Raw genomic sequence first — 24,811 nt, 5'->3', positions numbered from 1 at the left:
ATCAGCTAGAGTGAGAGGGTGCGTCCTGAGGGGTCTGCCTAGGATGAGGTGGGGTTCGACAGTGGGCTCTGTTGAACTTCTATAAAAAGCTGCACGTGTCCCCAAGCAGGCCCTATCAAAGCGACCGTGTGCCACTCAAAGCGCACTAGCCTAGTCCTGGTGTTGGGTGGGACTTTAATCAAATTTGACCCGTCCCATCACCATTAATCAAATTTGAGCGTCTGTTCACCAAGGAGGTGCGGCTCCAACAGCGTCTGTTTTGGCATCCAGAGGCTGAGTATGTAATGCTATGCCCCGGAAGCTATACCTAAGATGGCAGCCCCATCCCGGTGGATAGGGAACCTTGGGCCAACAACCTACTGTTCCCGAAACATCAATTTGTTCGAGAATCCGAAAGAATACGGACTGATTTTACGGCGACGACTCTTAGCGCGAAACAACGGACACGAATAGGAACATGGAACGTTTTAATTCTAGCCCAGCAGGGTAAATTGGCACAACTTGCCAATGAGGCACGCCGCATGAAGCTTGAGATCCTGGGACTGAGTGAAGTCCGTTGGCCAAACTTTGGAGAACACAGAATGCCGTCGGGACAAGTTCTGCTATACTCTGGTTTACGAGGTGAACACGCTCCCCGGCATCGCGGAGTTGCCTTCCTACTAAGCGCTCAGGCACACTCTGCGCATATGAAGTGGGAACCTATAAGTGAAAGGATAATCGTTGCCAGATTTAGAACACGGGTCCGAAACTTTACTATAATCAAATATACTATATTAACAATATGATTCACTCTCACGAAATTTTGGCGACCCCGCATGTGGCGCCATCCGTGCCCAAAAGGATCGATACACGCTGAAATGAAACTACCTAAAACATGAGGATTGTTAAACACACACACACTTCAAAATGTAATCACAAAAAAATAGGGATACCTACCTGATGTTTTTTGTGCACATAATCGATTAAAGTTAATCGAATGTCAACGGAAAATCAAATGGTTAGCAAAATTGTAGTAGACATGTTTTTGCTAATATGTTTAATAAATTTGAACCGCCGGTGCACCATATCGAAAATGACACACACACTAAGCAAGGACTTCGCTGTTCGGTAATTATTTTTATAGTTTTAGTTCGGTAAATTATGATTTTACTGTGTTAATTGTAAAAGTACTGTCAAAATTGATATTTTTACCGATGACTCAGTAAATGGAAACAAATATCACTGAACATCGTAAAGAAATTACTGACTTTTTCGGCAATTCATTTGTTTATCGGCTTTACGGTAATTAAATACTGGTACGGACAGTAAAAAATATAACTTTACCGAACATTCCATCAAATATGTTTAAAAAAAATTACCGGTGACAACTGTTAACAAACAATTGAGACTAAATAGAAAAAAAAAAACAGTCGCCATTTGCATTATTCTTTGATAGTAGTTGCATTATTCGCGATTTTGCTTCAGGGTGGTTTTGTATGAGTTCACAAATTCAAAGTTTTTAGTTTTTATTTATCATTTACTTCATTGTCGTGTGCTGTCGTGATAAGCATAGTGGTCTCATATCGTTTTATACGATGGAATTCTTTTTTTGCTGCCGATATCGAAGTTGTTTTTCCCAAACGAGTTATTTTGCTATTGGACTTCATTCATTCTTGTCGTGAAGTCTACTAATGAATAATTTTGTTAACCGCCAGTATATCAAGAAATCCATCGCACAAAAATTACATGGGATAACTGTGCTTGAGACGACAATTGAAAATTTAAATAGTTCGTTAAACTGATACCAAGATGGAGAAAAAAGACTTTCAGGATTTAGGAAATGTTTTCCCTCACTTTGTAAATGTAACAAAAATATCGAAAATAAGAATACATACTTCCAATTTATGTTTGGAGAGAAAAAGTAACTCATAAATTCTAAAATATCGCAATGTATTTTTTGTCTTCTTTCTTACATTCATTTCTCTTTTCTAAAAAAAATATTTTTTATCTATTTTACTGATTGATCCGTAAAACGAATGAAATTTTACCGAAAGAAATGTTAACGTTTTACCGACGTCCTGTAATTTTACTGACATATCCGGTGGTTAAATTACTGAACACGTCGTCAATTTTTTGCAGAGCAAACTGCAATTTGTGACAGTTCAGGATAATGTTTGTTCACTGAGCGTTCGGTAATCCGAAAAATTACCGGGCTCATTACCGAACGTTCAGCTGTTTGAAAACTCGGTAAAATTTTACCTACTCCAGTAATCTGAGTTTACTGTGCACGGTGAAGCTTTTGGCAAGCTAAGAGGTTGCTGTTGAAGATAATAATCTTTATTCACATCTCGCTTTATAATCGCTCTCTGTTCTCACACTTTTTTACTGTTTGCCGGTTTTCATTTCATCCTACATTGGGCTAATTTTGCAGCTCGTTTTATTTTATTTTTTTGTTTAAATTAAAAAAAAATATTTAGAGGCATCAAATGATATGATTCTTTTGGAAATTTGACAATAAATTAATCAAATATTCGACTGAGACAAAAAAAACAAGGTTATACTTTTGGGAAGTATCAATTTGAAAAAGATTTTTATACACATATCGTACTGGAGTTCATGCATTTTAACTATTTATATAGTTAAACATTTAGTTCAGATTACGAGCTTGTGACATGTCTTTGTATTTTCCTGCTGACATTTCACGTGTCGAAAACCAAATTTTCAAACTTCTGACAAAGGTAGTGTTATCAAGATAGTCGAATAACATGCTGTCTACACGACTTATCATCCGTTTATCAGCTCCCGGTGAACATTTTGGTTAGGTTAGTAACAAGATATTAAAATAATTATTTATTATTACTTTTTATTGAGAAACAATGATCCCACAGTCTGAAAATACTTAATAAATTTACAAATGTGAAACATTTTGAATCTATTTATTCATCCGTTTATCCACAAAATCATTTGAAACACCCTTTAACTTACATTTCAAGGATTGTTTTTCTGATTGAATCATGGTAGGATATGAGCACGACAAAATACAACAGCCGTGAAAAAACCAACACAATCGCACTCAAATTTATATAGAATGTGGCAGTAATCCAGCTGAAATTTAACAGTGGGACAGTAAAACCTAAATAAAAATTTTGAGTAAAGACGGGTTCATGAAACTAACGAGGCTAGATCTAAAACGCGCTAAAATTCGGAATTTGGTTGAGTGCAAACTAGCTATTCAGTTTGCAGTCAACCAAATTGATCGCACGGTTGAAACATTTACGAACGTAGCACGAAAATACTTGAAGTACTTCTGGGGGATACGTGAATGAATCACATTGATTTTGATATACATCATTGTAGGATACCACACTATTATTGGGCATATTAACTCAATTTTCAAGGAATATTATCAAATTGAAATGTTTTTACCAATTCATGTTCAACCTATGCCCAAAAAAACTGCACTTCATTATGCCATACATGGGGTTGGACAGAATGATCGGGACAGGCAACACTTTATCAAAATTCAAATGATTATAACTCTGTGAAATATAAACCGATTTTTTTTTGGTTCTGCCAAGGTTCGAAAAGAAAACTCATCTAGTTTTGGAAAATTTATGTTCAGAGTACTGGATACCTGAGATAATCAAGATTTTTAGTCGCATTCTTGTTGGATTTCCCTCTGAATTGTCACACGCTCGAAATAAAAACATGGCATAGGGTAGGAAATTGTATTTTAAATTGGTTTTTATTCAAACAAAGTTTGGTCCGTTGGGTTGGGGATATAATTTGAAGAACTGTCGTAAGACCCCGCCATTTCGACACTGTCCAATGTGATTATATAACAAAGCCAAAATAGCTTATCTTGGAAACCATGTGTTTTTCTTGTACTTTTTCAAGAGCACAAGCTGAGGGACTGAGATTTCGGCTTTTGGATCTTTGGGTAGAAAACAAGTTGTAAATTTGAAATGCCGACGATTTTCGTACCGGTGCTAATTGATGATTAGGAAGCTGCTAGGCCTGTGACAAATTCATCGCGAACAATCTTGCAAATCGGTCAAATCACTACAGAGGATACAGAAAGCTTGACGAATTTTTATTAATTTTGCCTTCGGTGAAAGCATGGATACAAACCCATAGATATAAAACTGAAACTCTAACTCAAAAAGAATATTGATGCATTTAAATGAAAGGCACTAGAAATATTTGTTCTGGAATCAATATTATGATAAAATATATTAATTATATTATTAAAATCAAACAAATTTATCAAAACATATTTGGTAGGTGAAGTTGCGAATGTCTTCCTGCTTAACTAACATCAAATACTTTTTTCAAGAAAAGTACGAACTGTTGAGAACACCCGCGTGTGATGCTTTTGCCATGTAAATTTCTGGTGGTTTACTAAACGTTGCTTTCTTTTCTTGTATGCGGAACAGCTTCTGTTGGAGCAGTCGGATCACAGTTTATTTTACTCAATACCATCGAAATACGTTTGAAATATAAAAAATCGATCTGTTGATGATCGATTTATTCAGAAAAGTATGGACATCCATGAACTGTCGTATGACAACTTTTCCACAGTATGACTGTCACTGTAAATTAGCAGGAAGATTTGCTACACCCAACCAGCGGATGGCAGATTTTAATACAGTTCTGCATAAGAACCTTACAGAAACTGTATAATAATTGGGCATATACAATTTTTGGAAGATTTTAATACAATATGCCAATATGCCCGGTTTTATACAATAATTGTAAGATCTGTTTTTTGGGTGTAGAATAAACAAGAAGAAAACACATTTATATTCCTCCTCTCTCGCTAGATGGTGTTGTTATCACCGGCAAATGGTTCGCCATTTCGTTGTATGGAAAAACTCGAAGTGAACCATATTGTTAATATAATATATGTGCTATAATCCAATGTTATGCGCCAAGCCAACGGATGCTGCCGATCTGCAAGACAAAGAGAACTTCTACAGTCAACTCAATGCCGTCGTAGATAGAATTCCGAAGGGTGATATCAAGATCTGTTTGGGCGACTTCAATGCGAAGATCGGATCCGACAACTCGAACCATGAGCGCATTATGGGACGCCATGAAATGAGCGAAAACGGAGAGCTGTTTGCAGAATTTTGTGGTAATAACGACATGGAGATCGGGGGATCGCTCTTCCTTCATCGACCGGTTCACAAGGTCTCGACCACATCTGCATCAGCCGAAAATGGAAACGGAGCCTTCTTGATGTACGGAATAAACGTAGTGCCGATATCGCGTCTGATCAACACCTCCCTACCGGCAAAATACGCCTGCGCATTGCGCGGATTCGTCGGCAGGAGGAAAGAGTTGGACGACGATTCAACACACGCCGACTGGAAGATGCCACGGTGAAACGGTCCTTCGTTGAAGAACTGGAGACGCGTGCTGCAGATATTCCGGAAGGTGACAGCATGGAAGACCAATGGACCGCCATCAAGAATACCTTCATCGTCACCAGCGAGAATAATCTGGGCGAACTGCACACCCAGAGAAAACAATGGATCACCTGGAGGAAGATAGAGGGGCCAAGAGAAGCCAAAACCGCGATAGTGCGATCAAAAACCAGAAGAGCCAAAGTCTTAGCCCGTCAACGATACGCGGCCCTTGAGAAGGAGGTAAAAAGCTCATGTCGACGGGACAAGCGAGCGTGGGCAGACTCTCTGGTCGACGAAGGAGAGAGAGAGCCGCCGCAACCGGAGACATTCGCCTCCTCTACGATATCTCACGACGCTTAAGCTGGGCGAAGATGAATGCAATGCAATGCCTGTGAAAGACGCGAATGATCAGTTCTTGATCGACTCAACTGACCAGCTGAAACCCTGGTTCAAGCACTTCGAACAACTTTTTCAAGTGCCAGCCAGGCCATCACCACCTCGGCATGATCTGCCTAGGATCCGACGTATAACACGCGTCAATACCGAAGCTCCATCACTGCTAGAGATTCAAACAGCCATCCAAAGCAACTACTGCATCGTTTATTTCGTAATTAATATCTGGGACACCGCAACTTTCCCGGTCGACTGGATGCAATGTATCTTAGTGAAGGTGCCCAAAAAGGGTGACCTGACTGTATGCGATAACTGGCGAGGCATCATGTTGCATGTTGTACCGTTCTCAAAGTTCTATGCAAAATTATCCTAGCCTGGATTCAGGAGAAGATCGATGCGACTCTCCGGCGGCAGCAGGCCGGATTCCGTGCCGGAAGATCCTGTGTGGACCATATCGTCACGCTCCGCATCATTATGGAGCAGGTCAACGAATTCCAAGAGTCCCTTTACTTGGTATTCATTGACTACCAAAAAGCTTTCGACCGTGTCAATCACGAGAATATGTGGGGCGCCCTGAGACGCAAGGGGGTTCCTGAGAAAATCATCGGCTTCATCGAAGCACAGTACGAGGCCTTTTCGTGTAGAGTGCTGCACAATGGGGTCCTGTCCGACCCTATACGGGTCGTAGCTGGTGTGAGGCAAGGATGTATTCTATCACCGTTACTGTTCCTCATCGTAATCGACGAGATTCTGGTATATGCGATTGACCGTGAACCAAACCGCGGGCTGTTATGGGAGCCTATAACCATGGAGCACCTAAACGACTTCGAATTGGCTGATGACGTTGCACTCCTCGCCCAACGGCGCTCTGATATGCAGAGTAAGCTCAACGACCTTGCCGAGCGCTCCTCTCGGCAGGTTTATTCATCAACGCCAACAAAACCAAATCATTGGATGTAAACACGGTGACTCCTTCTAGTTTCACAGTAGCCGGGCAACCAGTGAAGAATGTTGAAAGCTGACAATATCTTGGTAGCCAAATGGCGTCAGACGGCGGTACCAAGATCGACATAGGCGCACGGATCAAGAAAGCAAGGGCTGCCTTTGCGAGTTTACGAAATACAGTAATATCCCGATTTTATCACCCCCCTGGTGAATTTTGGGGTGATAAAACAGGGTATGTGACAAAATTGGAAAAAAAATTTCTTCATTTTTTTTAATTCATTCCACAAATATGAATCATTTTATGCCTTTGAAAGGCCAAATGTTTGAACGGTACCCGTTATTTCTTGTCGAAATTGCTTACAGAATATTTCCCAGGTACTCAGAAGTCGTTCGTAATAAACTACAGGCGGTGAAAGTTATTTCATGAAAATCAATGTTGTTTTTGGTATCATTTACGAAAATAAAAAGAATGACAAATTTTTTTGGGGTGACAAAATCGGGTCGAAAACGTGACAAAATCGGGACGTGATAAAATCGGGTCGAAAACGTGATAAAATCGGGGGTAGACAAAATCGGGGGTAGACAAAATCGGGGAGTGACAAAATCGGGTCAACACTGTATCTGGAAAAACAGGCAGATAAGAGAACGCACCAAAAAACGAATTTTCAACTCTAACGTGAAATCTAGCTAGCTAGCGAAACATGGTGTGTATCGGTGGAGAACACTCAACGCCTGCACTGCTGTGAATCGCATATTTGTCCCATATGAATAGGAAACCCAGCAAAGATGGGACAGATATTCGATTCACTGCAGTGCAGGTGTTCATTAACAGATGCCTGGCGGTATAAAATTCGGGCCTCACAACTGAATCTCAAACAACGAGCTCCATCGTCGTTCTCACCAGAGGCCGATAGCAACAGAAATTCGGGTTCGGAAGTGGGGCTGGGTCGGCCACACTCTACGTAGGGGCGGAAACGAAATCTGTAAACAAGCATTAGACTGGAACCCAGCGGGACATCGCAGCAGAGGCAAACCCAGAGGCTCATGGCGGCGAAGCCTCAATAAAGAAATAAAAGAAGTCGACCGAAATCTAACCTGGCAACAGGTTAAAGCGATAGCTAGCCAGTAAGTAAGTAAGTAAGTTACAATGCGTTATGCTTAAACGTATACATCACTGAAAATCTCAGTACCGCCATCGGGGGTGACAATGGGTCTGGGGGGTGAGAATGGGTCATCGCTCTCACCGGCAGTCTGGAGGTCGTAGAACAAAATCGTTCAAAAAGGTCTTTTATATTTCAGTCTTCTTGCCCTCAGATACATTCAATCTATTCTACAAGCATTCTAAGTGGTTGAAACAGTGACCCATTCTCACCTCCATTTGAGCCATTGTCACCTCCGACGACGGTACGCACACACTAAGTTTTTGTCGAAATTATGTATTTAAAATGCAGGAATCTTCTCATTGATGCATGCCAATCGAAAAATAAGACTGCTACGGCTCAATTTACCAGGGTAAATTAGAAATTCGACTTTGGAGAGACTAAATTGGGGGCGTCTAAAATGTGTACATTTGGGGGTACAAAATATATCGCACTATCCAAAACGAAGCATATTTTCATTTCAGAAAGTTACAATTCTTATCTTTTTATCGATAAATGTGATCAATAAATTGTGTGATTTCTGCTTATACATGGATTGCAGAAAACGCTCTCAATAGATAACGAACAACGATAAAAGAGAGGCAAAAACCTCTTCGAATCCTAACAAGCCATGAAAACAAAACTATCGCACTTGTATACAAGTTGAAAAAAAAACTGATTCAGATAGGCGGCTCCCACCGAGGGGGTTTGATAAAACGCTTTGTTCTCGCTCATTTCATGTTGAAGACCATATTTGTTTCGCACAGCTGTGTAAAACAAGTTGAAATGCATCATCAGAACCAGTGAACCCCGCAATTGGGGTTTATTAAAAGAAATTTATCATGGGTTGTAGCCCCCAGAATCAGTTCATTATCGTAACAGCTACCGAAAAACGTCTCTCACTGTATGCTACATATCGAGAGTGTATACGGACATGATAAGTGAGAGATTTTCTCATTCTCCTTTGGATTCAAACCCTGCGCTTATATCAAACGTGGCATTTGATACATATAAGCAGATATCGGCACTTCCAAAATGGAACATTTACCCTATTGAAATTGCAAAAACAATCGTTTAAGCGCAAGGGAGCGAAAAGTTCAAAATTTGAATAACTCTAGTGGACATTCATCGTTGTTTTTTGCTGTTTGGCGTCAATACCAAAAGTAAGTAAGCTTGTTGGTGGAATAATTCTGGTTGAAAATGCAATATATAAAGATTTCTAACGATAAATGTGCTCAACGGTAGCATAGGGATCAGTACAAAAGGCCGAATCACAAAAGGCCGAATCACAAAAGGCCGAACCACAGAAGGCCGAATCACAAAAGGCCGAAAATGTTCTAGCATACCACAAAAGGCCGAAACCCCAAAAGGCCGAACCACGAAAGGCCGAATGATACAAAAGGCCGAATCTCAAAAGGCCGAATAACACAAAAGGCCGAATCATTACAAAAGTTACAATCTTTCAACCAAGAGAACATAGAATACTCACAAATTTACGTTTACTTTTATTATGGTGCCCCATTAATAAAAACTCGTCCACGTGTTTTGTAACTACTAGCAGCGGCTCTGTCCCAGTGTGGGGATGTAATTCCAATAAGAAGAAGAAGAAGAAGCAGCGATCTCAGCTGAGGTATTTAGCGTCAGTTCAACGTCGAAGCTCAATCTTTCAATTATTGAAAGAAGTTGTATGACGGTGTTTACAGAGTCAATTTGAATCCTTATTATATTCCATAATAGATCAATCTTCATTGCAGTAATGAAAGGATGAACATAATTGAACACTGTATACGTATAAATATTAGCACTTTAAAGTAACGGAGTAATCCAAGAGCTCTCTTTTTTCTTCCTTTGGTGATGTAGTAATCATTATCAGTAGTATTGGGAAAAGTTAAATTCCTAAATCTAATGCAAGAGCCCAAGTTGAATTCCACCGGATTCATGGCTCACAGAATCGAATTGTCGATTTGCATTAATGTAGGAGTTGTGCGCTTAATAATGAATAGTTGTGCTAATGATGCGCACTACTCATGATCTAATTGCGACATCAGAATCTGAACAAAATCAAAATTTCAAATTATTATGCTTTTAACTAAAAGCTGTATAACTTACGGTAACGCGGTGTTCTTAAATGTATTTCATTTTCTCCCAATTTAAGAGAAACTGACTTCACAAGACTTTAGTGAGAAATCACAAAATAATTCGAATATTCTAAATTATATTAAGTACTAGTTGACCCGGCAGACGTTGTCCTGCATAGTAGGCGAGAATGTGCATTCTGAACTGCCCATGCAAAGTTCGCATAGGAATCACAATTTTAGTTTTTCACGATTTGCTCAACTTTACTCGTAATTTTCGCATTAGGAAATATCATATAAACCCGTCGGAAACTATAACGAATGTTTCTGCTGAAGAAATGAAAAAAATCCATCCAGCCGTTTTCGAGTTATGCGGATACGAACACAGACCATTTCATTTTTATATATATAAGATTTTAATAAAAAAAAGTTTGAATGAAAACGGCAGACCAACAAAGTGGACCGGAGCGAGCGCGCGCTCGCTCCGGTCCACTTTGTTGGTCTGCCGATTTCATTCGGCCTTTCGTGGTTTCGGGCTTTTGTGATTCGGCCTTATGTGATTTCGGCCTTTTGTGGTTTCGGCCTTTTGTGCATTCGGCCTTTTTTGCTTTCGGCCTTTTGTAATTCGGCCATTCGTGATTCGGCCTTTCGTAGTAGACCCGTAGCATATTGGGCCAAGGTTTGAGCCGTATACCCTAACACATAACCATTGATCTGTTATATTCTACCTAAGCGCATAGAATTACCTTATTTTTTCCTCTTGGGTTCCTCTTGTGAGCAGCACTAGCCCACAGAGCAGTTCCTTAAAGGTGATCCCTTTTGTTGTACCGCCACAAGCCGCGTAAAGCCAATCGGCCACCACCGACGGAACACCATCGCCGAGGACATCCTGCACGAAGGCGCTTTTACTGAGAACCGTACCGCTAGTGCCAGCTGATCTTTTGAAGGCGTCCTTGATTCGTCGCAACTCTGGATCCGTGACTACGAATATAATAGGAGAAAAAACAAACAATGTTAAGATAGCGGTTTTAATATTATCGTGCTTTCATAGTCATTGTCGTCGTTACTGATCTTATCAAATTTGTCGACACTGGTAGGCTGTTTACTATCTACAAAGCTAATAATAACATATGTGTGCAGTTTTATCACCGGTGTTATTATCAACTTCAATTTTATCATAGTGGTTGGTGAAATTGAGCATGTTGTTTATTTCTCAAATCATTATTAGGTGAAGGCGACAATTTATTGGTCACAATAGATAGGCTAGGTGTACCAGTTGGGGCTATAGCACCAGTTGTCGCACTAGTGCTTTATATGCCAAATGCCCAATCAAATCACCGCAAACCAAGTTCATATCGATATAGCATATTCATATGACACGATAACATCTTTGATTTCCTCCAAAACAAGCAAAGCATATGCGGAGACGAGCCAGCCTCGGGCTGAAAGTCTCCTTAATAAAGACACAAAAAAAAGCAAAGCATAATTCAAGACAAAATTTTCAAAACGACTTATCTGCTTTTGTAAACAAAAATTCAAACGACGATTTGACGAATCTGATAGCTCTCCCACGCAAACCAATACCATCAACAAGTAGCGGAAACCTTCAACTACCTATTCATGGTGTTGAGCTATCAGATTCATCAAATCATCGTTTGAATCTTTGTTTACAAAAGCAGATAAGTCGTTTTGAAAATTTTGTCTTGAATTGTAAAAATTTATTTTGCTTAATTTTTCACGTCCTTTGCACCAGTTATCGCACTAGTGGTCCCTATTTGGCCAGTCCCATAAGAAAACAATGGGTTTTGTCAAATAAGGAATCAAAATTAAGTGCCACAACTGGTGCATGGGTTCCTTTTATGGATTAATCAATTTTGAGGATAATAACAAATTTATTGTGGTTTTCACAGCTGTTCTGAGGAGCAGGAAGTAAAACCTTTCGCTTGATATATAAAGTCCACCCGCATGCCTATTACTTTTTTTTTTAAATAGTTGTTCTTATGTATGGCGACCAGTGTTGTAAAATGTCATTTGCATTCGTTTGTATAATTTTCACAGAACTTTTTTCAGAAGTTAGCTATTGATTCTGGATGTATGACGAACTTATAGCGCATAAATGTGCCTACAACTTTGTCTAACAAGACATTGCTGTAAATATGTAATCTGGGGCGTGGGAGGCAAAATGTCATTCAAATGACATTATGTCAAATGACACGTGACATTTTGGAGAGTTTTCACTCTCCAGCCTTAGATGTTATATTTAGAGCAATGTACCCTTGAACAAAAATTTAGCACTACTCAAGCGTTATGAGTACATCTAAAATTATGATGTGAATTTTATTTCTAAAGAAAGCTATTAACAAATTAGTCAAATGACATGCAGATGACATTTTACAAGCCTGATGGCGACAATTGGTACACCGACCCTAGTCGCTTAATGATTACGACTGGTTGAAGTTAGTTTTTCTGGATGATTATTGAAAAACCAGTGTGCGGAACCGAACGATTAGTTTTGTTCTTGATATTTTGTTTTTATTATCTTTGAAATTATTCCCCAATTGAATTCCAATGTTGCATATTTTGTTAACCCCAAGCCCTTTGCATTTGATTAATAAAGAAGTTTCTTAATATTATTTCCCATCATAAAACGGTTCTATACTATTCTTCAGAAAACCGTTCCCCAGAAAACCAATCTCCAGAATGTACCATTCCCCAGAATATACCGTTCCCCAGAAAACAGGATATATAGATGAACAAGATTTTATTTTCATTTCCCTTATTAAAAATCATCGCAAGACCATACAATTATACTAAAATCACCAAATTTTTCTTGGGCCAATCCAGGACACCTTATGCATTATATGTATATTTTGGCAGTGAATCAAATCGTTTCAATAACGATTTTTCTCCTATCAACCTACAACACCCAGTATGATGCAAACTACACGGTTTTATAGCAACAAATACCCCAAAACCTTTGAAATTTTCGAATATTTTTGAAATAAGTAATGTTTTACAATCTAGAACTTGTGGCCGCTAACCGCATGCGCTGGTTGTCTGAGCGTATTGTGTAGTATCAGTTCGATTCCCGATCCAGTCGTAGAAACTCTTCGATGAGCGAAACATTTTTCACTCGGTTTACTCGGTATTGTCTGTTGTCTTATATGAGGGTTCAGTCTGAACAGCCATTTGTTGCAAACGGTAAAATTTTTTAAGTGGTTAACTGCCGCGATTCGCATAAGAGTCCCATGTCGATTTTTGACGATTTTGATTTTCTTCCAGGAATAAGCTTAAAATAACATCTTTTTTTAGAAAAACTGCTAAAATAATAGGCTTTGTACTAGAAATTTGAAAATCGAAATCCACTTGTGTTGTCCCATCTTGTAATTCTTGTTATACTCAACGTATCCCCGGGCCGTGGCCAATCTACGTTGTATGACACTAGGCAATACGTTTACACTGCTGGCTTAAATTTTCAACGTGACGATTAATATATAGAACTCATGAAGTCAATGTGAACTCGACTCGTGGAAAACTTATTCCAGGTTATCCGAGGCTTGTGATAGACCCTTTATCACAACGGACCTTTCCATCCACTGATTGGTAGGTTCGAGCGTCCCGTCCTCTGATTCAGACCCATAGAGAGAATAGAAGATAGGAGGATAGGAGAATGTGGAACGGCTTGTTGACCGTTTCCGGCTCTAGCGACTGCTATAGAACCTATTTATTAGAGAATTGTTTGTAGAGATAGAAACAATTGTGTTTATGTTCATGATAGATGTTTTAGACAGTTCGGGATCGCTACGATAGAGTTTGTTATAGCTTAGATGATTTATACTTATGGTAGATGGGGAAGTGATTGAAATCCGTTTTCTGGTGATTGTCGAAGAAGCTATGTAGATTGATATGATAGAGGTACGTGCAGTTTGGGATTAGAATGATCACGTTGTTTGTTTGGAAACATAAAATAGAAAAGGAGGGAGCAGGGAGGGGTGGAGGAACAAATAACTAACCATTTGACGCTGAAAGATTAAAATAATTAAACTGAATTAAAATAAATCAATTAAATTTTACTCTTTTGGTCGAACTTGAGTTAAAAATGTGTTCCAAGCGTGCCCACCGTATTAAGTATATTACGAGTACTGATAACCTATGCTACTAATAAACTGCCGCTAACCGCAAGTCGAGCACATCTGAATTTTTGACAGTTTTGAGTTATTATCATTTTTTACTTTATTTTCACATGTACTATGCGTTAAGCTATTCCATGCGAGATGTTTGTTCTAGAAAAGTGGCAAAAAATACCAAGTCAAATTGTCCCATATGGTAAGGTAACCGCAAGTCAGTCACATCGAGTAAAAGAATATTCCCTTTAAAATGTCATACATATTGTTCATATTTGTTCAATACATGTGCTCAGAACACTTCTTAAAAAAACAACAAATCATTTCAAAAGAAAAATGCGGAAGAAAATTGTGAAAACATTTAAAATTTAAGCTGATGTTGTGGTTGGAAGTTAGGTTGAATTTGAAGATGAATGAAGATTGATGCATAGAGCACACTTAAAAGACTATTTTCATCTCGGTAAAATAAATTGACGAACATGGTCGTAAAACCTTATTTTTACTGATATCTCGTCAATAAATATGACGTCTACATAAGTTACTGAAACTCGGCAGTCAAGTTTGCCATCGTCATCGGTAGTTCTAAGTTTGACTGAGTTTCGGCAAACCCATCTGTCAAAGATTGAAGCTCTAGCGTGCTCTGTAAAAAAAACGTGAAGAAGCAAGGGCAATGGAAAAATAGAATTTTCATCTTTAAATTTTTTTTGTAAGTATTCATTCTGATTTCAATTTCTTGTACGGTCAGGACACTATAATCTGTTGAAAATTCACACAACATTTTACGTCGATTTTAACATTGGAAATAATGAAAGTCATGTCTGTATTCATTTCAGCTCCAGCTCTAATTCAAACAAAAAATAACAGAGATACGAAGGAGGTTACAAATAAAAACGTTAAACATCGTTGGAATGAACAGGAACCTACTGACTGGTCCTGTCTCGGATCCTGTTTTATATGGAATCGTGGAACAATAACATGCAATGGCTGCCAGAGAGAATAGAAATCCTGTTCACTTTGGTAGGCAAATCAGGTTTCATTTAGCATTTCCATATATCATTTTTCACACAAAAACGATCAAAAATAAAATCTACTTCCGTATTGATAAACGCTTTTTATTTTTGTTTTGATTCATCTGAAAATAAATAAGAATAATTATTCACGGAATTTCGGCAAATCCTTTTACCGAATTGATCGGCAACCCCGAATAAAATGAAATTATACAACTATTTTTCAACTTATCGTTTTTGAAGTATAGAAAATTATTGTTGAATGTCTTATGCAATCATACGAAAAACCGTACGTTAATTATAGCATGAATGATATTTACGATAGCCCTTATAATATTTGGGTTTTGGATGATACATTGAATGGGTTGTTAAGTATCGTTACCATTCAAAAACATCAACTTTTCCATGTATTTTTGCAAAGCAATTTTACCATGAATAATTAGTTTATCTTCAATTTTGTTTCATGCGATCATTCGGTGTTTGATAATATTCTACAAAAACGATCAATAGTACGATTTTTTGACGATTCGACTGTTAATCCAAATCAAACGCTGTACGATAATCATTTAATTATACGATTACTGTATTATACTATGTATATTATTTAACCACTCTCTATGGTGTAAATTTTACATTTGCGTTCTTTTTTCAGTTAAAAAGTCAATAATAAGCCAACACTATAAATATGTTCTATTATTTTTCATTTATTTTCGTTTATTGCCTTATATAGCTTCTCTACACTCACAGAAAAGTCCGCATTATATTCATGAGTTCACACATGGATTTTTGCAATGGGGGTAGCGAAATGGATTCCATAGTTTCGACACATATATTCCATGCGCCCACATGCATTGCATGAGTGTTTACACATACTATCCATGTGGGTCATAGTATCCATGTGTGTATTTAAATGCAATTAAGTATGTGCCGACACATGATATGCATATTTCAAAATACATGGATTTTTGCCATAAAGTATGTGTCGATTTTCCTGAGTGTACGATCTTTTAAGATTATTTATATATTTTCTCAAAATAATTGAGGAATTCATTAATAGCAGTCAAGAACAATATTCGTCTAATAGTACCTAGAGTGAACGGATGATCTTGTCACGGTCTCCTCCATTATCGAAGGTGGAAGGTGGGATACTTTGATACGCGTTTTCAGGATCATTTTAGTGTACGGATGTACAGTTAACAACTTTACCTGTGAATTATATTTAAAGAATTAATCCATTTAGTGGGAATATAATGGGAATCATGAATCATGATATATTCGCGATAATGCTTTCTTCTTGTTCTACCATAATAGGAGTACAAATTCGACTGATTTAGTGGCAGATGAAATAATACTGTACATAAATTTCAATTGGTCTGTTTAGTCGCAGTCTGGGGCGCAGCTGATGGATATCTATTCTTAACATTCTTTTGTTTTTCAAGATATGCACCACTCTTGCTCTCATGTGAAGTACCTAGTAAAAAGTTATTTAAAATATACCAAAGATTATGAGCAGAATGGAGGTATGGATAACATCTAAGGGACCAATCACTACCAACTGACATCGGTCCAATAATTGGAAGCGATAGGTCATGCCGCAATACAAGGATGCGTTTGATAGATTTCTGTCAAACGCAACGCAACCGTATCCTTCGTGCGGAAATCTCCATCCGGCATCCTGACACAATCTTTAGCATACTGTTCAATCAATGCTTTAGATCGACGATAAGAACCAAGTAAAATGGATACGTTTGCGTATGTTTAGAAAGTATTTCCATGCGAAAACAGTCAAAACGTACGCAGACGTTTCCGTTCTGCTTGCCGTTTCTGAGTCTTAAAGTTCTACACGCGGAACACCGAAGGTTGTTACAGATTCTTACCTTCCCAAGATTCACAAGCGCTCTTCGAAGTGGTGTATTACCGGCATACTAGGCGGTGAAATTACTGTTAAGTCTTCCCGCGTATTCGATGAAACTCGATGATTCTGGAAATAAACATAAATGGGAGAAATTTAATAAAAGATTCCCTTTTCTTTTTATATAGATATAATAAAGCTACTACTTACATGCATTGGCTGTTTAAGTTTTGGGTTCCCCTGCAAGATCTTCACCGGCATCGAAAGAAAACTGTTTTGGCAAAAATGTCACACAAATTTATTACACTGAAAATCAAAAAACCTCGGAAAAACTTCATTGTATGCAGTCGGGTAATGAAATTATATCATGTATGATTTTTTTCCCACAGATTATTTTTCATTTCCCATTCTGGTAATCATCACTATCACATGTATGATCTGTCAATAATTATATATGATTAGGTCGATAAAAATATTAATGATATTATTGTACACGAATCGTACAGCTTATAATGATCACATGCCGAATGGAAAACTTATAATTTTACCCATTCAGTCTACAATTTATTTCTATGCGGGACGCACTACCGAACTGCACGGTAAATTTTGACAGCTGGGTAGTGTCGAACATTTTACGACCAATCGGTAATTCGAACTTTCACCGAGATTTTTACCGAGATATCAGCTGTTGGATTCTCGGCAATTTATTTTGCCGGCCTCGGCGAAAAAAAATAAGTGTGAGGAATATACGTTGCACTAAGTATGCTATCTCCATCGTTTCACTGTCGCATCAGTGATTTCCAATTAAACGTGTTGAAACTTGCACGCTACATATAGCAAACGTTCTTTTGAATAAGTTTTGGTTATGAAATTAAAGAAAAATATATATAAAGCTCTTTTAGTGGAATGTATTCAACCGTCTAAGACGAATTAAGTACTCTCCATTTAATTCCACCAGTTAATTTTCGATATCTTTGCAAAGATATCAAAAATTAACTGGTGGAATTAAATGGAGAGTACTTAATTCGTCTTAGAGACGGTATGAAATTAAAGATTTTTTAAGGTGATGTTTACTTCCTATTTTACTTAATAAACAACAAACTTACTATTGTGAAATCATTCTAATTTCTCACCCAGATAATGAGTTGGATTTCGAACTGATTTACTTCAATGCTTTGGTATATTTACGCGTTGTTTGTTATCACTTGCCCAATAAAATTGGATGATGAGAATAAGGCGCAATAATCCTTTTTTCGAATGTTATTCATATGAGTCGCGATGCTATCCTTTAAAATCGCAAATGAGTTTGCTCGGTGAGCACAATTTGAAATCTGAGAATGATTTTATCAACAGATTGATCAGCTAATAAAATCATTTACAATAAAATAACTACTATTTGTATTCTCAGCTTCTCATGAATGCGAAAACCAATGAAAGCCGTGCTTACAGACGCGTCAACGTGCCAAAACATGGGTGGGACAAAATGACAACTAGCGGAAATGACATGGCGGGATTCCTAAGAAGCATGAGGTACATCCTTCAGACTATTATCATGAAGCAGAGAAAATCAAAGCAGCTATTTTCAAGAAATGATCATTAACTTTCAGAAATCCTCATAAATGTATATGGATCGTTACGCTTAGAGATCTTATGACCGTTCAAGAATGCTCTATTGTTCCGGGTCTTATTTCGGACAAGATATGTGGACTTATGGATGATTTTGGTTTTACATTTTATCATTTATATAGAATTTCAAACACTCTTTCGAGATTCCAGTAATATTTTTAAAAGAAGCTATTGCGTACTTCCTGAAAATATTCAATAACTTTAAGGCCCAAATTACCGTAATCCAGTAATTGACAAGAAAACAGCCACGTGCTGTACCACCCCCAGGAAAAAAATCCGCCCACTGAGGAGGAAAATGCATTCCCCAGCTGAATCGGGAAAGCACTCTTGTTTTTAAACTACATCAACATATAGTGGTGACTTCAATACATCCGTGGGATGCTTCATTTGGATGAATTTCGTAATATTATTTGAAAAAACTGCCTTTTGCAGAAAATATTGCAAAGTTGAAAAAATATTTTTCCAGGAGGGGAAACCGTCGATTTACTCTCACGCTCTCTTATACTTTGCAGATACTCGAAAATCATCGTTCAGTGTTGCGTGTTGATTTGTTCTATATGTTATGCTTGTTTTCTCGAATATGTACGTAAACATCAAGCAATAATCTATGAAAATGATGCTTTTCATGCTATATATTGACACTAAATATTAGATGTGAGCTAGAACTGTAAAAACGCAAGCATTCATAAGCAACGCAGGTTTTAATTTTTTCATAATTCAAGTGTTGATAATGTAATGTAATGCTAAAATAATAATGTAATGCTAAAACGGCATCACTTTTCATGTACACAGAGAGAAGACCGATCATATGGTCATGTAAACAATCCATTGAATCTGGACGAACATTTGACAAGGTAGTCAACTGCATCATAATTTTACATTCATGAAAAATGCATGTAGGAAATTGTGTAATTAGGAGAAGGATGCACAACAAATCAAGCTCAGATGCATGTTTGAGGTTGTTTATGCGTATCACTGTAATCTGTGCGCTGTACAGGTATTGAAAAGGACGTTTATATTTTGTGGAAATATATAGAGTTTGATACCTTTTGAAATGTTTGTGTACTTTGTACAAAATCAGATCTGAGCGAATGAGTAGGCTCTCCGCAATAAAAAAGAAGCGAACAGCAAGAAAAAGAAGTCGATTTGATGTATGACATTTGAACCTTAAGGAACCCTATAAAATCATCAAAACATTTAATTTCCTGGAAAGCCTCTAAACATTCTTTATTCTTGAGCCTCTAAACAATCTTGGATTATAAATCCTTCCGGACTGTCAGTAGCCTTTTTGGAAAAGAATACTTTCTTTAAAATCACGGAAACCTCAACGATTATCAGTTAGACCTTAATTTAATTTTGAAATAATTAGTTTGAATAACTTTGTTACTAGTAAAACTTTGTAGAAAAGTTTTCGGTATGTAGCATATAAGTTTTCCTTCATTTTTAAGCGGAAAATAAAACACTTTCATATTGTTGCGGAAAGAAATACTTGTTGAGTTTTGATATCGATACTACATTACCGACATTATATTATGCCTATAACAGACTACCATCACGATATCAGGAAAATCTGCGATGTGGATTTTATAAGCAACCAAGAGTTTCAAAATATTCAGATTGCATGCTTCACCGTGTTTGATGTTAGAGCATTATATTTTTTTACAAATTTAAGCTTTGCTCGACGGAATGTGACTGACTTGCGGTTACTTTTCTTATTAAGATGAAAAGTAATAGCAAGTCAATCACATTGCGATTTCCAACACGGCAAATGAATTTTTCACTTCCTAGCCACTATGATCCATTAAATATTCAAACAATCTTTGGTCTGTGACGTTTAGAGCTTATCAAAATTGCTTATACACAATTTTTGACGCAAAAAATTACAAAAACTTTGCAAGCATTTTTCTCATTTGCACGTTTTTACAGATTTGCTCGACTTGCGGTTAGCGGCAGTAAAGCTCGTGATTAAAAAATGGAGGTTGGCATTGTTATTGCACATCAAAATATAATATTATTCTAGATATTCTCTTAAGTATGAAAACTAAATCCTAACTGTCCCGAAACTGCTTTCACCATACTGCAACCCCGAGCACAGCCGCCTCTGCCACTCATAGGCAATATTCCTCCCACCGCCTTGACAGTCTCCAGAAGTATCTACCACAAGATTTGAGAACTAGAATGAATTATTAACATGACCAGCCATTATATAAAATGATTTGTTCAAGCCAAGCCATCATAGGTGCGGGAACGACACCGCCATAAACGACAGGGGACAATCATGCTCCACACGACAGTGCAACAATGCACCGAATCGGGGACATCCTAAACTGTTCTATTTATGCAACGCAGAGTTTTACCCTCTCTTGCGTTATGTGATGCTGAACATAAGCTCCTAATCATTTGATGGCAAAAATAAAAATAAAATAAAAACAATCAAACAAAATAAAATATTCTAGCTAAATTTTACTATTTTGGTCGAGCATTGGTTAGCCGCCTGACACCCGCGTTGAAAAATATGTTCCATGCGTGCCCCCTACATAAAATAATAACGTGTGCTAATCACTACTGATACTAAAGGATTTAAATGGAATTATGTATTATTCCCGCTTATCATTTTAGCACCGCCAGGGGGAACTTGGCCGGTACCCACTGCACTTTTCTTTCCCTTTCCACAAACAATTACCATCATTTGTGATATTTCAACGGAATCTTATTGAGAATTCTGAAAAGGGAGACAATCAATGCAGTTAGATTGCCAGGTAATACGTGCACATCGTAGCACTGGTGATGCCAAGATTTTTTTTATGTACAGGTTATCCGACTTGTCAATATCCCCAACTCAGTCATCTTGGATTTTTGTATGGAATTTATGCTCGTTTGTTTACATTTTGCACTGAAAATGTATGTTTCCCCCCCGCGCTGGTTATTCCCATCTACTGACGAAGTCGAAAAACCTGTACTTAAAAAAATCTTGGGTGATGCATCACAATCGTATATATACAGGAACAGGAGTACATGCACTATATGATGACATTGACCGGAAGATTAGATAAGTATTTCCACCCCGCTATTTGAAAATCGAAACCCACTTGTGTTGTCCCATCTTGCTATTTATTCGCATAACAGTCACATTCCAGACTTTGATACACTTTTGCACAAAAAATAAAAATAATTATGGTCCATTTAATAGTTCCATAGCAAAGTATAGAGATAAAGAATATTATGCCAAATTTGTAGGAAGATTCGAGGTTTTATCGATTTATTAGATTTTTTGTATTTCTCCATGTAAAACGAGTTTGAAAAATTCAACGGCATATTACTCAAGTTGAAGAAAACCGACATGGGACGCTTATGCGAAAAGGGCAGTTAAGAACTTAAAATATTTTAGGCCCTGTCTTATTTGGAGAATTAAACTTAAAAGTGACAGTTCGAAAATTAGCAAATAACCCAATCATAAGAATGGTTGGTGCTACCCAGCAATTCCAATAAGACATCGATGCAAAATGATTTGATATCTGTCAAAAGTAATCTTGCTCTGCGAGCAGGGTTATTTGATAATAATTGAAATGTCACTTTTAAGTTTAATTTCAGTTTAATTGTCCAAATGAGACAGAGCCTTAACCCTCTCTTTCCCACGACTTTTTTCAAAGATTTCGATGGGAAGGAATCGCCTTTGAAAAAAATGCTAGAACAAAAGATGTTTGGCATAGCTAAAATTTGTGGAAAACGAAAAAAAAAGTTTTTGATTGTAAATCAATAGTTACTTGATTGTTTTCAATAGTTTCACTATTTTTACACAAAATTGATTATATTTGTAGCCTAATGAAATCATAAAGTTGTGCTAAATACTGCTTTTTGTTGTTGAAATAATTCGATGAATGTTGGAAGATGCAAAATTTGATGGAGCTCTACCATGGGAAGGAAAGGGTTAAACTTCGTTTTTCTGATTTTACATATTTAACAATGCTCCAGATTTTATACTACCATTTTTCCATTATCCCATTTTTGCCCTTCTCGTATACTAAGTATACGTAAAGGCTATATGCTCACTCCAAAACCAAACTTTTGATAGAAGGCTCGGAGACCCATAGTGTTAAATACCAATCGATTCAGCTCGACGAATTGAGGTGATGTCTGTTTGTGTGTATGTTTGCATGTGTGTTTTTTTTTTCTTCCTAAGCAATGGAGGGGGAATCTGCTCAACAGACATCCTGGGTTGTTCAGGAAGTGCGGGGTTAGGGACCACCTCCAACAGCAAACGAGGGAGGCAGGACTACATCCCCGACCCGCTATACCGTTTCCATTGCCGCCAAGCCCATAGTCCCTTCGGTCCAACCAGAAAGTAATGCTTCAAAGAGGGGCCAGTGCACAACGCACCCTCGAGGTTAGCTGCGTATCCTTGCAGCACCGAACATCGTGACTCGCTTTTTTAGAAGAACATCATGGTATCGTGCCAGCGCATTGCCGGCTTTCCAGGTGGCCTTACCACGCCCTATGTCCTCGGAAAGTGGGAAGGGTCGACTTCGCGCCTGCTTCCCTCTGCACGACTGGTATCAAGAATGATAATGCCGCGTGCACCCCAAATTGACCTCTCTGCGACAGGGCCTATTCGCCAACACAGAGGGACTTGCCAACGCGGTGCCTACGCCTGCCCCAGCCTTGACGAGGACCCCTTTCCGTCCTCGGGCTCGGAACCCGCCCGGTTGACCGACGCCGCGAAAGCGACGATACCATGTCGTTCTTCCCGCGACCACTTGTTCGATAAAAGGATCGAGTTCGACCACAGAGCATGACCACCGGTATGACCCATGAAGCCGACTCCGATCTCTTGGACCACCTCTTATTTGCGCCTGAACTAGCCATCCTTGAGTTCACGCGCCACCTTCTGTGTAGCTTCGAGACGATTTGGGCGATAGCCGATAAAACGGCGTTCCAGCCAACTTCATCTTCACACATCCTCCGAACTAGGTTGTCCGGGGTAGTGTCCAGGCCACATGTGGCAAGCATGTGGTCACGCATTTCGCGAAAACGTGGGCACACGAACAACACGTGTTCCGCCGTTTCCTCTAAACCTGCGCACACCAAACACTCGGGCGAGGTCGAGCAAGCCAGCTGCATTACCTGCACTGTGATTTTGCAGCCTCACGCTTAAACGCCGGGCACATCGAACCCCCCATGGGGTGCTTGCTGTTCACAGCTTTGCTGGAACAAATCAAATAATTGGGAGGGTTTGTGCAGCATTGTGCTTTTATGTCGTTCCAATCCGCAGCGTCGGCAGAGATTGCTTCTGTCAGGGCCTTTGCAGTCCCATTGCTTGTGCCCCGGTTCCAGGCACTTGAAGCAAACTTCGGTTTGCTCGTATATGCCCACAGGGCATACCGCCCATCCCACCTTGACGCTCCCTAACTTGACTACCTTGGAGGCGTCCGCTGCAGATAGCCGAACCAATGCTACCTGTGTCCCTGCCGGACGGCTGCGATGGGCGTCTCCACTTCACACTGTCGCCGCAGTGCCGTGACGAGCTCTTCGACTTCGTTAATCTCGTCCAGGTCTTTAACCCTTAGATTCACCTCCGTCGTGAGTGCCCTCACCTTGACCGTCTCGCCTAGGACTTCCTCCGCCAACTTCTTGTAGGCGGCGCCTTTTTGCGAGACGCTTCAGCTCGAGGATCATCTCGCCCATCCGGGTACGTCTTATTGCGCCGAGTTCACCGAGCTTGACGTCACTCCTCATCGTCGTCACTCCGTCATTTCCAGGTCCTTCCTCCCCCGGTTTTGGAGGTACCTGGCCGGGGTTCAGCTTCCCAGCCCCACTACCCTTGTTCAGGGTAGTAACCCTTCGCGTTTTGGAGCGGCCTCAGGGAGCTCATCCCCTGGAGACTGTCTCCCCCGTTTTTGTGTCTGCTCCGTTAGAGCAGTCACCCCCGACGTGCCCGCAAATACTTGAGCCTCAGTCTGGGTAGACTTTGGCAACACCGTATTCGCTGGCACACCCTCGGTCGATTCGACCTTGCCCGAGTCCGCGAATCCTTGGGCCTCAGTCTGGGTAGACCTCGACTCCACGGATTTCACGGGTTTACAGTTGGCCGTCCCGACCGCCCTCTCCAGCTTGGCGTCCAGCATCGACTTTTGAAGTTTCAGCAAGCTCCTCTTGAGTTCCTTCAGGGGCGTCGCGTGGCATCATTGAGTACCTGTTCAACTTTTTTTTATTTCAAGAGTATTTATTAAACGACATTATTATCTTAAACCTACTTATACAAC

General features: G+C 39.0%; 1 protein-coding gene and 1 long non-coding RNA gene across 14 annotated transcripts in view; both read right to left on the bottom strand.

Moving 5' to 3' along the window:
• LOC134220824 (ubiquitin carboxyl-terminal hydrolase 32) overlaps positions 1–24,811 on the bottom strand; it is a 174,269-nt gene that overhangs the window by 128,746 nt on the left and 20,712 nt on the right. For all 13 annotated transcript variants that reach the window (XM_062699923.1, XM_062699926.1, XM_062699935.1 and 10 more), the window contains one exon: positions 10,689–10,923. In XM_062699923.1, coding sequence (XP_062555907.1) covers positions 10,689–10,923 — 235 coding nt within the window. The remainder of the gene's footprint in view (positions 1–10,688; positions 10,924–24,811) is intronic.
• On the bottom strand, positions 15,799–17,189 carry LOC134227772 (uncharacterized). Its single transcript, XR_009983753.1, has 3 exons — positions 17,136–17,189; positions 16,951–17,054; positions 15,799–16,279 (listed from the first exon to the last, which is right to left on the bottom strand). It is a non-coding gene; the product is annotated as an uncharacterized LOC134227772 (long non-coding RNA).

Source organism: Armigeres subalbatus, chromosome 3 (assembly GCF_024139115.2).
Source record: "Armigeres subalbatus isolate Guangzhou_Male chromosome 3, GZ_Asu_2, whole genome shotgun sequence".
Taxonomy (NCBI): domain Eukaryota; kingdom Metazoa; phylum Arthropoda; class Insecta; order Diptera; family Culicidae; genus Armigeres; species Armigeres subalbatus.
The sequence above is the reverse complement of the archived record's forward strand: the minus strand, read 5'-3'. Positions and strand labels throughout refer to the sequence as shown.